Source organism: Geotrypetes seraphini, chromosome 13 (assembly GCF_902459505.1).
Source record: "Geotrypetes seraphini chromosome 13, aGeoSer1.1, whole genome shotgun sequence".
NCBI classification, from domain to species: domain Eukaryota; kingdom Metazoa; phylum Chordata; class Amphibia; order Gymnophiona; family Dermophiidae; genus Geotrypetes; species Geotrypetes seraphini.
Genome location: NC_047096.1, coordinates 62619255 through 62635475, shown reverse-complemented (window position 1 = coordinate 62635475; position 16221 = coordinate 62619255). Strand labels below are relative to the sequence as shown.

Genomic DNA, 16221 nt, shown 5'->3' with positions numbered 1-16221 from the left:
ATACAGGGACCCTTGCAATGCCGAAGAACAGATGACAATTTTAGAGAATTGCCACAAGGGCCAACCTTAAATAGATCCAAGGTTCCACCTAGGACACTGCCAGTGAAGAAAATTACTTTGCAAAACAGTGGACAGAAGGAGTCAAAAACTCTTCATACATGTTTATATTTTCCTATAAAGCAAGTAAAAGAAAGGGTAACAACTCCCAACAGGCCAAGGACAGAAGAATCCCAAAGCCAGGACTGAAACAGCTCCAGTTTCTGGTAAACCTAGAGCCGGTTTGAGTCAGCCTAACAAGCACCTGAACACAGAAGCAGCCAGAACCAGGAGCACACCTGCACTCTAGCTTAATCAGTTAGGCACAGGGAGAGAAAAGGGTGGGGCTCACATGTGCAGGCAGCTACACACTGGAAAAACAGCAAAGAGAAGGGAGGGAGGAAGTCAGCCCTTCTCTGCCAAGAACCATGCACGCTGCAAGCTTAGGTAGGAGCCCATGACTGGGAGGATTTTGGAGATACTTTATACTCTGAAAATGAACTGAGCTATGATGGAATGGAGGAGGTTTTTGCAGTCTCCTCTGACTGATCAGATGGAAGTGAGCTGAGATTCACTGCAAAGTATATGGTGGTTTCAAAAGAACTAGTTTAAACTGGCACTGCTGCACAGACTAAAGCACCAGAATGAAATGTGTTTGGGGTTTTTTTTTTTCTTATTTCTGCATTTTACTTTTATAAGAGAACCAGCTTGGTTGGCTGAAAGTAAGGCCGAGGCCAGACTGTTTTTGTATTCTCTCTCTCTGAGGAAAGTTTTGCAAAGTCTGAAAGATCTACTAATTAAGCCTGTGACTAAAACAGGTCCTGCTAGCCAGAGGACACTGGGTGATTTTGTATATAAAGTAAATAGGGGCCTTGGGCAGGGCAGGATTAACCAATAGGCACATGACTAGGGCCCGAAATGGTCAGGAGGGCCCGATGTTTTTTCCAAACGGCGATGGGCCCCTCTAGCATTGATCGGCAATTAGCATTTCTAACTTTACCCTGCAAAAAAAGAGAGGGAACCCCCTCCCCTGGAATGTAATCTCTGTAGTAAGTCCATCTCTATAGCAACCAGGTCAAAAGCCAAACCTTATCTGTTCTGTAGGTCTCTGGAGACTGGACACACATTGAAACAATGGGACTTCATAAAACTTAGCTACAGCCTGTGTGTATCTTCTCTGGTCTTCAACAGAGCTTATATATTAATTCTAGTGACATGAGAGAAGGCCTACTCCTGTTTCCAGTGTCCTCAGCACAAAACACATATTTAGGTCAATATATTATCCCCTGTTTGTTTTATCTGGTTTGTGTTCTGGCTTCTCCAATTGTAATTTTATCTAGCCATTTAAACCCTCCTCCTTTGCCCTTGGATAGGTCCTTATCTTATAAATAAACCCTAACTAGTAAATCCAGAGCAATGAGAGGAAAATATAATGGCTATTTTATTTTTCATGCTTGCCCATTTTACCACATAGCTGTCCATTTTTAATAGGCTGCCAAGCCCAGGTTCAAAAGAGCCTCATCACCGATTGGCAACGCGGGCCACCCCCCCCCCCCCCAATCAGCAATGCGGCTCCCCCCCCCTCTCCCCCATCGACGGAAAGTAAGACAAGCAAGCAACACGGGTAAGAAAGGCAACAGGAACTGTAATTTTGCAAGCGGTGCTGCTTGGCCAAAGCTTCCCTCTGACGCAGCTTCCTGTTTCCGCCTGGGTGCATGGTGGGGTGGGGCGGGGCAGGGGGCCCAATGTACTTGTGTGCCTAGGGGCCCTCGATGAATTAATCCTGCCCTGGTCTTGGGTGGGATTTTTGTTCAGAGAAATCTACAGGGAGGTACGGATCCCAAAACCCTGGGGGGGTGATATACGTGAAATAACCCCAAGGATGAAAACCCCAGTGAAAGGCTGGCAAGAGACTGTTAGTAGTAAAGTGTTTGGAGCAAACCTGTTGGCAGCAGCGTATGCTTTGAAAGGGGCCCAGCACAGTGTGGTAGAGTACAGGCCTGTGGCTTTAAAGAGGAAGCCAGTAAAAGACAGTGATAAAAGCCAGCTTTTGACAAGAAACTGAGCCAGAGGTGCAAAGGTGATTTATGCTTTGTATAAAGACTATTATTTTTGCCTACATTGGAAGATTATATATCTTGCTGATTTAGGATTTTGGGTGACATCAGTTTGGGGTGATTTGAATAAATACTTATTTTGGTTGCACATGAGAGTTTTGGACCATTCTTAATCCTTTCTGCAGTTACCCCAAGCTTCCCCATTCCTCGCTTACGCTCAGCCAAGGTTTGAGTGACCTGGGTGCTAGTCTCTGGACCTGTCCAGATTGGCCACACTCGGTCACAATATGTTCCATATATTGGGGAGTAGTTTCTCAGCATATTTGAAGCTGGTGTTGGCATTTCACTTTACTGTTGATAAAATTCTTGAGCAGAACAGTTGGTTTGGGCCTGTTGCTAGAGGTGCCTCTACTTCACATATATTCAGTGCTTAGAAGGCTGTATTGGGCGCTAAACTGATCAGTGAAGTACTATAGAGGCAGAGTGAAAAATCCGGAGTGGATTCCTTGTGCAGCCATGCGACTAAAGGGAAATAACCCTATTGTCTAGAATGTCTCACCTATCTACTAGAAAAGAGCTTACCAAGGTAAGTACATAATCTTTTTCTTTTTCCTTCTATTTATTTTTTGTTTGCTTTTTTATTATTTGGTATTCAGGGGAGCGTGATGAGGAAGACAGCAGCTTTTTGAACCTCTTTCATCTGGTGAATGCACAAGCTAATTTCCATAAGGAGATCTTGTATTTGACCATGAGCTGTCCTACTGCTTGAGAATTCAAGGACCACCTTTCTTCATGTCAACAGGCTCAATCTTTTTGCATAAAGCAGAAAGAATGAATCTCACAATCCCATGAGCAGAAAGAGCTAATAGAAATTTCTTAAGCCAGCAACAGAGCAAGAAAATATTATTTTCAGTCAAATAATGGAATATCTCCAACAGCCAAACAACTGTAAATGTTAAGCTTGCTGGAACATCAAAGCTGTTAATAACAATTTCATATTTATTTATGTAGTGCCACTAGTGTACTCAATTTTCAACTAAAACAAAATTAGAAAAAAAACCCATTAAAGCTAAGGCTGTTTTCTTATTTCATATTAATTTTCTATTTGTAGTTCTGTTGAACATTAGTCTTTTGTAGGTAGAATATCTTGACAGGCAAACATCTCTGAATTTGCAGAGTTAGAATGCAAAGCATTAACAATCCAGCCTCTCTCCTATTTCCTTGCCCTCCAGCTAATCTTACTCACTGCCACCAGCCACAAGTGCCAGAGTCTAGGATGTGAAATCATCTATCAGGGACAACTATGGCTACTTGAGTAAATGCAGGTGGCCCAATAGTCTCCATTGCTTGAGCACAGAGATGTCAAGTTATCCAATTCCAGGCTAGAGATTTTTAGGACAATTCTGGATTTCTGACAACTTCATTGTAGTGCATTATGGCAGTGGTTCTTAAACCTGTCCTGAGGGACCCCCATCCAGTCAAGTTTTCATGATATCCCTAATGAATATGCATGAGGCAGATTTGCATATAATAGAGGTAACAGGCATGTAAATCTGCCTCATGCATATTCATTATATACATCATGAAAAAAACTATTCACATATTAAATATACGATATACCTTTTTATGATATAATAATTAATTTATCAATATTGTCATATAAATACCTAACTTAAATATATTTCATTCATCTAACATACAGAACCCCCCAATCCATTCAATCCATCTATTGTTAAAAAAGTTATTGCAATTCCACCTATCAACAGAAAAATACTTTAAGTGTTCACATTGTCAGTCAAATCATTCAGCTTTCAGCGTGTTCTTGAAGTAAATCCAATTGATTTGTACTGTATGATTACTCCCCAATCTGTCCAAATTGTGCACGATGTTACCATTCCCCACAATCTGTCCAAATTGTGTACGATGATGTTAGGTATTTATACTACAATATTGATTATTATATAATAAAAATATATGAATAGGTTTTTTTTTATGTATATTATCTAATCAGTTGGATTAGCAAAACTATTGACAAGGCTTGATAAGTCCTAAAATTAATTATGCATATTCATTAGGGATATCTTGAAAACTTGACTAGATGGGGGGTCCTCCCAGACAGGTTTAAAGATCACTGTTCTACATGAAGATTAAAAGAACCAGATTGATTTAGCAAGCATTTTTATTTATTTATTTAATTTTCTTTCTGGTACATCTTTTCGGATTCTATTCGTAAGGTGTCTAATCCATAGCTGCGATCCAGTACTTGCAGAAAACCAACACTTTTCTCACCATGTGCTCCTCCTACTGAGAAAGAGACAAAGCCACCTAAAGTTTCATTTTCTGCAAGCAATCCATGCAGAAGTCTTTCTGATCTGCGCTGCTTTCTTGTTTTTTGCAATTTAAAGTTCATTTTTTTGGTGCTTCAGTGCTGAGTTACCCCTTGTGATGGTCTTCTGCCAGAGGAAAGAAAGCAGTTTTGCAGAGTCTGACTGTTGCTTCACAAGGAAACTTTGGACCTGTGGAGCCAGCCTGCTGGGTGCATCCTAAGTAACAGCCCTCAGGGCGCAGGCTGCTTTTCTCACCCCCGGTCGTTTGGAGAGGGGCAGATGTCTCAGTCGGGGTCCATCCAACTGGCAATCCAAAGATCTTGAAGTTTGGTCTGTTTGAAGCTTTACTAAGACAGAAAATCCTTTGCCTCCATTCAGCTGCAATGAAAAGAACTGGCAGGCAAGGCACTTCAGTGACACTGAGTACACCTCCATTATTTCCTATGGGAGCATTGGAGGTGGTCTGAAACTCATTTTTAAGGGTTTCTGAGGATAGGGTTCAGGTCTCCCACCTCCCTAGACTCCCTCCCCTCAAATCACTATTTTTTTAGATTTGAAATTTCTTTATTTTTTCTGTTTTTGGTACGAATTTTCTGGCAGTGGCCATCTTGGATTTTTATCAGTCTTTTTTTTCAAAGCTTAAATTCTGCCTCAAAACGCCTTGATTTTGTTGAAAATCGATAGGGATGGACTCCTCAGCCCCTAATCTGTCAACTACATATTTGGATTGCCAGTGCAGGAGCATCCAAGTACCGCGTGCTGCAGTGCACTAGAGGAGGGGGTTGGAGCTTCAAATTTTGCCTCCTCTGAGTCCTTGAGGGCTGGGGAGCCAGAAAATCCCATCAAAAGCCTGTTTTGGCTGATTGTGCCAAGCGCTGCACACCGAGTCAGGGGATTCTTTTTGAACAGCTCCAATGACTCATCAAGACCCAGCCACTGCCCCAGGATGTGCCTTTTCTTCGGACTTTGTTCAGCTGTTGTGGAGAGCATATTCCACGAACCCAGCTATTTTGATGTGGCAGGAAAGCATGTCTTCTACTGAGAAGGTTGCTACATTGTCAGATGTCCCTCTGTAGAGCTCCTCTCTGCCAGCTACCACAGATACAGATTGCCTTAGCTTGCACACAGATACAATGTCTCCTGATATTGGATGATGTGGACACCCTCAGAGGGTCAATTCAACGTGATATCTCAAGACATTTCAGATCTGGGTGAGGATCCTTCCATCCAAAGGCTCTTCAAGTCTGTTTTGGTCCACCATCTCATCACAGATATAATGAAGGAGCTCAAGTTGGAATCTCAGCCCTCTACATCGCAGTGTTCGGTCATGAGTCGCTTTATTGCTCTGACCTCCTTTTTTCAAGCGCATTCAGAGTTCATGGCCCTGATTGTGGAGCAATGGGATACTCCTGAGAGTTCTTTTCAGTTGACTAAAGCTATGTTTAGGCTTTACACTGTGGCTTCTGATTTCCTGCAGATTTTTGAGCAGCCAAAGATGGATTCAAAAGTTGGGCAGGTTACTAAGTGCAAGGCCCTCCCTAGCGATGGAGATGTGATGCTCAAAGACTCCCAGGACTGCAGAGTGGAACTTGTCTTAAAACAGCTTTTTGATGTTGCTTCTTCAGGTATCAAGGCTGCTGCAGCAGCTTCCTTTGTGGCACATGCATGTTCTACAAGATTGTACCAGGTGCCCTCTGCAGAGGAGAATGCCTGTCCCCAGCTGGAGATGGAAGGCAAGGATTATGTGGCAGATGCCCTCTATGATCTCATGTGAGTTCTCAATAAGGTCTTGGCTTATGCGGTGTCAGCGTACCAGACTCTTTGAATCTGTCATTGGACAAGTGATTCTGCCTCTAAGGCATCTCTGAGTAGACTTCCCTTCAAGGGCCAGATACTTTTTTTAGTAAAGGTCTAGAAGACCTCATGGCCAGTGTGGCAGATCATCATCCTAAGTCACTCCCGGAGAAAAGTTTTGGCATGCTTCAGGAGGGAATCTCAATTCCTATTGTCTCTCCCAGATTTTATCAGGTCGACCGGAGAAGGAGACAAGTTTGCACTACCCTGCAGCATCTCTTGGCTATCCGAGCAGGTAGAGCCTGTCCCGGAAGAAAAATCAACCTTAGGTAAATACTCCTTATGCTTCATGGTGCCAAAGAAAGGATCATGAAAGGGTATAGATAGAAGGATAAAGGGGATTAAAGGGTTGTAGGCAAGGATCACCTTACAGGTCATGAACCTGATGGGCCGCCGCGGGAGCAAACTGCTGGGCGAGATGGACCTCTGGTCTGACCCAGTGGAGGCAACTTCTTATGTTCTTATCAGAGGACTGGAGACTCATTCTGGATCTCAAGTCAATCAATCACTTCTTGTGGATTCTGCACTTTCAGATGGAAATGGTGCACACAGTCATAGCAGCTGTTGCTTCGGGAGAGTTTCTGGTGTCTTTGGACAGAAGCTTACCTTCATATTCTGATCTACCCAGATCATCACAAGTTTCTGCATTTTTTCATGTTCAGCAGCAGCATTTCCAGTTCGCAGTTTTACACTTTGGGCTGGCGACTGCTCCACGCACTTTCACAAAAGTCATGGTGGTGGTGGCTGCCTTCCTGCTCAGGATGGGGGTTCAGGTCCATCCTTATCTGGACAACTGACTGATTTGGGGTCTGTCGCGACAGGAATACAAGCGAGCAGTGGAGACAGTGTCTCAGCTACATCAATTGGGCTTGATTGTCAACTTCAAGAAGAGTCAGCTGACGTCATTGCAGACCTTGTAATATTTGGGTGTTCAATTTGACACGCTACAGGAATGAGTTTTTCTTCCAGAGTCACTCAGACAGAAACTTCAGAAACAGATCTTGGATCTGCTGGCGTTCCCAGTGTCTTCGGCCTGGCATTTATTTGCAGGTGTCGGGCTCCATGGCAGCCTCCCTGGAGATAGTCCCCTGGGCCAGAGTGCACATGTGTCCTTTGCAGGAGTCGCTTCTCTCTCAGTAGTCCCAGCAACTTCATCCCCTTCCAATGCCACTCCCCTGGACAGAGCCAGCAGGCAGCAGTCTGCGCAAGTGGATCCAGGGGGAGGCTTTCCAGCAGGGCAAGCCTCTTTGGATCATGGAATGGACCACTATCATGACGGATGCCAGCCTAGTGGGCTGGGAGCTCATTGCAAGGATCGCTTCCTTCAGGGACAGTGAACTCCGTTTCAGAAATCTTGGTCAGTCAGTTGTCTGGAGCTTCAGGCCATATGTCTGGCATTAAAGACTCTACAGAACACTCTGGAAGGAAAGGCGGTGCAAGTATTTTCAGACAATGCCACGGCGGTAGCTTATATGAATTGTCAAGGGGGCAAAAGAAGTGCTTCCTTAGGAAGCTTGAATGCTGTTTTGATGGGCAGAGGTGCATCTTATGGAACTCTCCGCAGCACACGTGGCCAGAGTCAAAAACATGCAGGTGGGCTTCCTCAGTCGACAGATCCTGGATCCAGGAGAATGGTCTCTTTCCCAAAGAACATTTCATCTTTATAGTGCAGCTCTGGGGTGAGCCACTGATGGACTTGATGGTTTCAGCTAAGAACTCGAAAGTCAAGTGCTTCAGTTGAAGAACAGAACCAGAAAGCTTGGGCCTAGATGCATTGGTTCAGCCCTGTCCAGCTCACGAGCTCCTTTACGTGTTCCCTCCATGGATTCTGGCTGGTCGGGTCATCCCCAGGATAGCTTCGCATCCAGGATTGGTGATCCTAGTAGCTCCGGACTGGCCTCGCCATCCGTGGTATGTGGATCTGGTCCATTTTCAATGAGACAGGAAGTTCAAGCTGCATCGTGACCTACTCAGTCAGGGTCCTGTTCCCATGGAGAACCCATAACACTTTGGTCTTTCAATATGGCTTTTGAGCACTCAGCCTTGATGAAATAGGGATACTCTGTGGTTATCTCGATGCTTTTGAAGGCCAAGAAACCCTCTACTATGGCATCTTATACCAAAGCATGGAAGGCTTTTCAGCAGTGGTGTGCCAAAGACCAGGTGGAGCCGGTGAAGGCTTCTATTCTGGTAGTTCTGGCTTTCCTTCAGGCAAGTTTAGATAAAGGTTTGGCTGTGGCCTCCCTTAAAGTTCAAATGGCAGGTTTTTTGTGCTTTCAAGCATACTATGGTTCCAGTTCGCTGACGGCTCATCCCGATGTGACCAGATTTCTCAGAGGGGTGCTTCGCTTGCATCCTCCTTTGCGTCAGCCTTTTCCTACCTAGAATCTTAATATTGTTCTGCAAGGTTTTGTAGGAGCCCATTTCAAACTGCTGAAGGGATGCTATGCTTTTGGATCTGACGATCAAGACTGTCTTTCTAGTGGCTATTGTCTCCGCACAGCGTATTTTAGAGTTTCAAGCTCTTTCATGTAGAGAGCCCTCTCTAAGAATAACACTCGGGAGTTGTTCTCCGTATTGTTCCTTCTTTTCTGGCGAAGGTGGTTTCTGATTTTCATGTCAATCTGGAGGTTTGTTTACCTGCTCCACAGGGTCAGTGCGAAAGGATCATATCTTGCGCAGATTAAACGGGCGGAGAGTCATCCTCCACTATTTTGAGAAAACAACTAATGATTTTTCCCTTTCAGATCATTTCTTTGTCCTGATGGCCCAGCCTCACCAAGGTAGGCCAGCATCTAAGACTTCTATCACCCATTGGATTCGTATGGCCATTCGTTGACTTACATCCCCCAAGGCAAGCAGCTGCCAGTTTCTCTCAAGGCTCACTTGACTAGAAGCTTTGCTGTGTCGTGGGCGGAAGCTTGAACAGTTCCTCCAGATGAAATTTGCTGGACGGCTACTTTGTTATCTTTTCATACTTTTTACCAGATTTTACCAAGTGGATATGGCGGCTCGTTCTGATTCTGCTTTTGGGACCTCAGTGTTGAGGGCAGGCTCTTCTATTCCTCTGTAGACGATGCCACTGCTTTGGTACATCACCTTGTGTATAGAATCCAAAAGGGATGTACCAGAATGAAAGATTAGGATCTTACCTTCAATAATCTTATTTCTGGTAATCCCTAGAGCATTCTATATGACCCGCCCTCTCGGTACAGGCTCAGTTTTCCTGAATCGCCTACCTTTTTCTGCCTCAGTTTTTCCTCGGAGGCCATAGTATCTTCCAGTCAGCAGACGGGCCCTGGGGGGATATTTCACTTTTATGCAAGTACAATTGTTCCCAGTGGATGCTCGTTCCACACAACAAGTTAGTTCTACATTGTTCCTAACTGTTCTCTGAGTTGGCTGTTAATATAGTTCTTTTTTTCTTGCAGAACAGACCTTACTTCCCTTTGCCGCCTCCTATGCTGTTGCCTTGTCCCAGTGTGGTTGCTTGGCTTTTGGACTTAACTGTAGGTGGCGCTCTCTCAGTAGTAGGAGGAGCACATGGTGAGAAAAGTGTTGGTTTACTGCAAGTACTGGATCGTGGCTTTGGATTGGACACCTTACATATAGAATCTTCCAGGGACTACCAGAAAGATTATTGAAGATAAAAATAACCTAATCTTCCAATACCGTTCTCCGAGGAAAGCTCAGAACGGTTTACATGAATTTATTCAGGTACTCGAGCATTTTTCCCTGTCTGTCCCCGCAGACTCACAATCTATCTTTTATGTATGGGATTTTGCATACTGCTTCACATGCATCCCAGATTATGATTTTCATGGTTTCAACTTTAAGATCTGATTCCTTCAGACCTTTTTATCAACACACCTTAACACAAAAAGTTTAAGAAAAAGATAGTATAGAAATATGCATCAAAAATTTGACTCTCTATATTTCTTCATTTTAAAAAATATTTCAGTCCTGAAATTCTCCCCATCCCAGATTTTTTACACATTTTGTCTATATAGATGTTTTAAACATCTGTCTGTGTTAAATGCTGTCACAGTAAATGCACCAAAACCTATTCAATTCCTTTGCAAAAGGGGTCCTTGACTAATAAAGCTCAAGGTGGCTTACAATAAAAATTGTCCAAATGTATAATTCTCACAAAATAATCTTGAGGCACAGTTTATATTCAGAGAGTAAAATGATTGGCACAAAATTTCACTACATGTCTGTGTGCATACAATTAATTATTTCCAAGAATCTTGGATGTCTTACAGGGAAGACCATCAGTAATACCTCCTGGAAAGGAATTTCCATGTTGGCTAGTTAATCAGAACAAGGACCTGAGTAGGAGTTTAAAAAAAACAAACAATGACTTAAAAGCAGAAAAATTACCCAAACATAATAGCTGGGTGCATGGTACTCTTGCAATGACATTACACACTTTGTACTAACAGGAGCTGGGTAGAATTCAGATATAACTATAATTCTAACATACAAAATAAACATAAGTAACATTCCTTAATTGTATGTTTTATGGCACCTTTTAACATGGCAGCAAATAAACATAAACCATGGAAAAGATGACTGTATGAATGGTCAAAACTGGCCATGGTAAGATATAAAGCTAAAATACAGTTTGGAGGCCTCTTTGTTCTGTGAGGGTCTTTTACTATAAGAATAAATTGGATTCTTCCAGAATACATCACCTAAAAGTCTATATAGTGTACAAATATTTGAGCTACATGTTGCCTATGTGCAGTAATGTGTTAGCTGAATAAACAACATTAATGACCTGATTCTGGCTCTTGTAGTATATGGAGTCATGGATGCCACACTGTGGCTTAGCTTTAGCTCTCAAAACAGTTAAAAGCTGGGCAGTGCTTAATTAACCTTGTTAATTGCTTGATAACTAATAATTCAAAGAATAATAATTTAAGAACACAGATTCTGCCTCCTTAAGCACCATCCCACAAGCACTGTGATACTGTTCCAGTACAGGTAACCATTAGCTTCTAAATAAGAAGTATCATTTTGTAGTTTGTCAGCTTCTTGTTTTGCTGCTTGCAGACACTTTGCAGATCTAGCACTATTCATTCATATCTTGGCCTTTACCTTCCTTATAGTGAATTGTAAAAGCTGGCTACATTTTGCTTTTAGAAATCCATAGATTTGTGAGCTTTTGGAAAGACTTTGCTGACAACTATTTCAATAGCTTACATTAAAGAAGCAAAGTCTAATTTGAGAAACAGCAAATTCAAAGAGTGATTGACTTTACAACAGCTCTGGTATGACTTCAGACTTTTGCAAATTAAAACAAAAGATTGGCCTATCCTTTAGACCAGCTTCTACTAAGTTGCTGTTATTTGTATAAGTTTGTTGCTATAGCATGTTGCTAAAAAAAAAAATGGTCGAAGGACAAACAGAATGGGATGAGACAATGGTCTTTCCAAAGAAAATAGTAACCAAAAGGATCATGCAAAATATTGGTTCATTCTATCCATCCACAAAGGTATAGACCCGACACAGTACTGTGTTACGGCGTATAATATGCCTGCCTCAGGGGTCAAGTATACACTAAAAATACAAAATTAAACATACTTTGTAAAAACAATACATAAAGCACAAAATATTGAAATTATAAACACACCAAACCTAAGTAAAGACAAAATCAACACTGCTCATGAAAGGAAGACGCTGTGAACCTAGAAGATTCAAAAACACTTTCTTGAATGTGATGCATAAGACATAAAAACACATTACCACCTTATGGGCTTAAAAAAAACATTAAGGGCTCCTTTTACAAAGGCGCGCTAGCAGTTTAATGTGCGTAATAGCACGTGCTAAACCGCCGGATGCACTAGCCGCTACCGCCTCCTAAGTCTCCTTTTGGCCAGCACGGGGATTAGCGCGTGATGAAAAGTCTCGCGCGTTAACCCCACTAGTGCGCCTTTGTCAAAGGAGTCCTAAGTCATTAAAACAAAAGTAAAATTAGTATACCTTCAACAAATGTACAAAATAAGAAAATTGAGTACATAATACTTATGTAATGTAACCAGAAACACTTATTCTACCCAATTAAAAAAGGGCAGGAAACAGCAAAAGAGTTATATTTGCACATAGCACTGTCAACTGAAAGACATTCAAAAAAGTGTTTTTGAATCTTTTAGGTCCACAATGTCTTCTTTCATCAAGTTTGGTGTTTTTACAGTTTCAATATTTCATGCTTTATGTTTTCTATGTATTCTCTGTTTTTATAAAGTATGTTTATTTATTTTTTTATTTTTAGTATATACTTGATCCCTGAGGTAGGCATATTATATGCCGAAACATAGTGCTGTGTCGGGTCTTTACCTTTGTGGAGGGATAGAATGAACCAACATTTTGCATGATCTTTTTGGCTATTTTCTTTGGAAAGACTCTTGTCCCACTCTATCCTTTTATTGTTTTCGTAGATTTTTTCCTGTTGGATTTCCTTGTGATGGCTAAAATATGGTTACAACTCTGTGGACAAACATTTAAAGTAATATAATCAAAAGGTTAAAAGACATGCAAAACATAATCAGATGGTAACAACTATCCATAGAAATAGCAAGATGCATCTCCTGCTCTTAACAACCTTTCAAGTCCCGAGCATGCATAGGCCACCACAGCTGATACCAAGTTAATTATATTCCCCCTCTGGAAACAGAGCCAAAGTATCCTACACTCCAAATTAACTTTCCCCCTATTTTACAAATCTACACTAGAGGTTTTTAGCACAGGCCAGCAAGGTAAGTGCTCTGATGCTCATAGGAATTCTATGAGCATTGGAGCATTTACTGCGCCTGCCCGCACTAAAAACCTCTAATGTAGCTTAATAACAGGGGCCCCTAGTTTTATATTTGTGTGGAAATCTGTGAACATACTGACTAAAACCAATATTGAGAGAGTTCTTAAGAACAATTCTGTAATTTGTAGAATGGAATCCTGGGAAACAGAAATTAGGCAATGGTGAACCTTTCAGTTTTGAAGTCAGGTGCCAGGGAATGGTGAATGTATGGATTTAGGAGGATAGGGTGTAGTCAGTGGCCCAAAATTCATGCTCGGCTGGCAGTTGTGCTTCTCTACTGCCAGCAGTTACTTTAGATGCTCATGGAAGGGTAGCATAATGGTTAGGGTAGAGGACCTTGATCCTACGGAACTGGGTTCAAGTCCCAGTACAGCTCCTTGTGATCTCAGGTACAAAAACAGATTGTGAGGCCTCTAGGGACAGGAAAAGTACCTACATATAATGTGTACAGCACTCTAGTATTACTGTAGGTTTGCCATCAGTACTGCTGGTTGGTTCAGACAGGAGAGGAAGTCCCATTTTTCATGCTAAATTCTGAGGTATATAGGCCTGTCTTTTTTTAAATATATATGTTATAGAAATCAAGACTGCAAATCCTATGTTTTTATGTTAAGTATATACAAACAGATAAGCTAAACTAAGGGCCTGTTTTACAAAGCTGCACTAGCGGCTGCAGCGCAGTAACAGCCCCGAAGCCCATAGAGATTTAAAGGGCTTCGGGGCTGTTGCCACGTGGCTTTGTAAAGCAGGCCCTAAGTCGACTCATAGATGTAACCATTTCATTCCTAGGCCAGGCAGGCTCTTGGTGTGAAGTCTGTGCTTGGTCACAAAAACGACACCATAGCTAGAGAAGCATTCATTTGCTTCCTGCAGCCATAGGCTGGCACAAATCAGAGTATTGGCATTTAATGGGTGGCAACTTTACATAAAAGGAAAGAAAATAAATAAATATTGAAACTAGCAGAGGGGAAAAAAAAGCAGTGTTGGCTACATCAAACTGCAAATTTAGAAAGGGTGTTTTATATACAAGAAAACATTCTGAGATCATTGCTGCTTTTTAAAGTACATAAAACAAAATATAACAGGAAAATAATATTTGTAAGTTGTTAAAGAGTTGTATGTGTATATTTAATATATTTATGAGAGCTCATTAATATGCACATCTGGGATGAATATTTGAATGCATGTTATTTAACTAAGATATAATTTCTTATAATTAATAAAATGCATATTTTTCATCCATATTATTTATTTTATTTAAAACTCACAGTGAAAATGTAAAAATGCACCCTGAATTTTATATTATCTATATGCTTTTATTTGAATAGTAGAACATCACATTCAGTTTTTTCTTAATATGTATAAAGATTACTTATGTATAGAGCTGACCCTGGAAATATTTAAATGTGACAATTGCCCTAAAAGCAAGATAGAAGGACTTGAAGATCATCCTTTTTCAGAAATAGATCATCATTTTCAGAAACTGCAGTATATGAAGTTATTTGACCCTGCAACTGTGACAAGCAAAAACATTATGGGCTCCTTTTACAAAGCCACGGTAGCAGCTGCTGCTGCGGTAATCACTCTGATGGCCATGAATATTTAATGGTCATCAGTCCATTTCCCATGTGGCAACCGCTACCGCAGTTTTATAGAAGGGGGTATATTAGTGCAATGGGGAAGAGCTACGACAACCCAGTTGGCTCTCTTCCATCACCTGACCATTTCCTTTCTACAGGCTTTCACAAAATGAGTTCATAAAGTCATCTTTCCTCTTCTAACAAAAATGGGAGATAATGCAACCACACTTGCTAAACAGCTTTGTAAAATTGTTTCCTGTTCTTAGACAGTACACTTATCTTTACTTTTTGTTGCATGAACAACTATAATATTCTGCAGCATTAAACAAACAGCAACTTTTCTATTTTAGTATGCTTGGTAGAATAGGCAGGTGCAGTTTCTTAGGTAGATAGAGAGCCCCCCTCCCCAAAAAACCCAAACAAAAAACCAATGTTAAAAGAAAACCAACATAGTATATTTGGGCTGAGGCTAATTACTTTTAAAACTACAGGCCTTCAGGATAGTAACATACATAGTAGATGACGGCAGATAAAGACCCGAATGGTCCATCCAGTCTGCCCAACCCGAATGGTCCATCCAGTCTGCCCCCGGAACTGAAACTCCAAAGGCCCCGGTAAACAGTGATCACCTCGTGTCCATTAATTAGCTGGAACTTTCCTAGTATGTGTATTCCACCAATCCAGTGTCTGGTTCAGTCCCCTTTAATAGTTGTCCCCATCAAACCTCTAGCAGGAATGCTGACTATTGTCTTGCCCATCAGCCAGATCCATCCTTCAGAACGTGTTTCTTCTCTTCTAAGTTGCTTTGTAAGGGGTAAGTGGCTCCAAAATATTCTGGATTAGTTTTGCAATACCACATGATGAGAACTAAGGGCAGTCATCACTAATCAGAAGGTGATGGGGGGAGAAAAAGTATAATTTAGAAATTAGAGCTATAACACAAGCTTAATAGAAATATTTTGATGGTGAAAATATGACAAGCAGGTGGCACCTTATACACTAACAAAATATATGCATAACCTGACTCCAGACATATTATTTACAATCATAATGTGCAATATAAATATTTAATGTTACTTAAGAACAAGCTCAGCTTAAATTGTAAGCTTTCCAGGGACAGAAAATTACCCACTGTACCTGATTACTTGCAGGCAACATATAAAAAGCTAAAATGAATAAATACATTTAGTAGCAACAGGAACTGCTGCTTGCTAATATGCATTTTAATGGATAACCAGAACAGCAGATGTTTCCATTCCTGTTGTGAAATGTGATTCATTTAGAACAAAAATCCAAATGAAAATGGCATAAATTTACCTTAAGGATGTAACGATACTAGGGCCCAAGCCTGGCAGTAGTTTTTGTCTGTTAAAGCATGTAAATTATATAAGACAGAAGAACAAGGCCAATAATGGCAAAAAACATCAGGATGAAAATATCCAGCATCTTGGAGGGAGAGGAGTGAAGAGCTGGAGGTGCTGCCTAGATATGAAGGCCAGGTTGCAGGAAGCAGAAAAGCTGGAGTTGTCTGGATTCGAAGCTTTCAC

The 16221-nt window shown here is 41.4% G+C and overlaps 1 protein-coding gene across 7 annotated transcripts in view; it reads left to right on the top strand.

The window, feature by feature from the left end:
• FBXO47 (F-box protein 47) overlaps positions 1-3147 on the top strand; it is a 137234-nt gene extending 134087 nt beyond the window's left edge. For all 7 annotated transcript variants that reach the window (XM_033918340.1, XM_033918341.1, XM_033918335.1 and 4 more), the window contains one exon: positions 2750-3147. In XM_033918340.1, coding sequence (XP_033774231.1) covers positions 2750-2862 — 113 coding nt within the window. In that variant the 3' untranslated portion in view covers positions 2863-3147. The remainder of the gene's footprint in view (positions 1-2749) is intronic.
• Positions 3148-16221: the final 13074 nt, after the last annotated feature.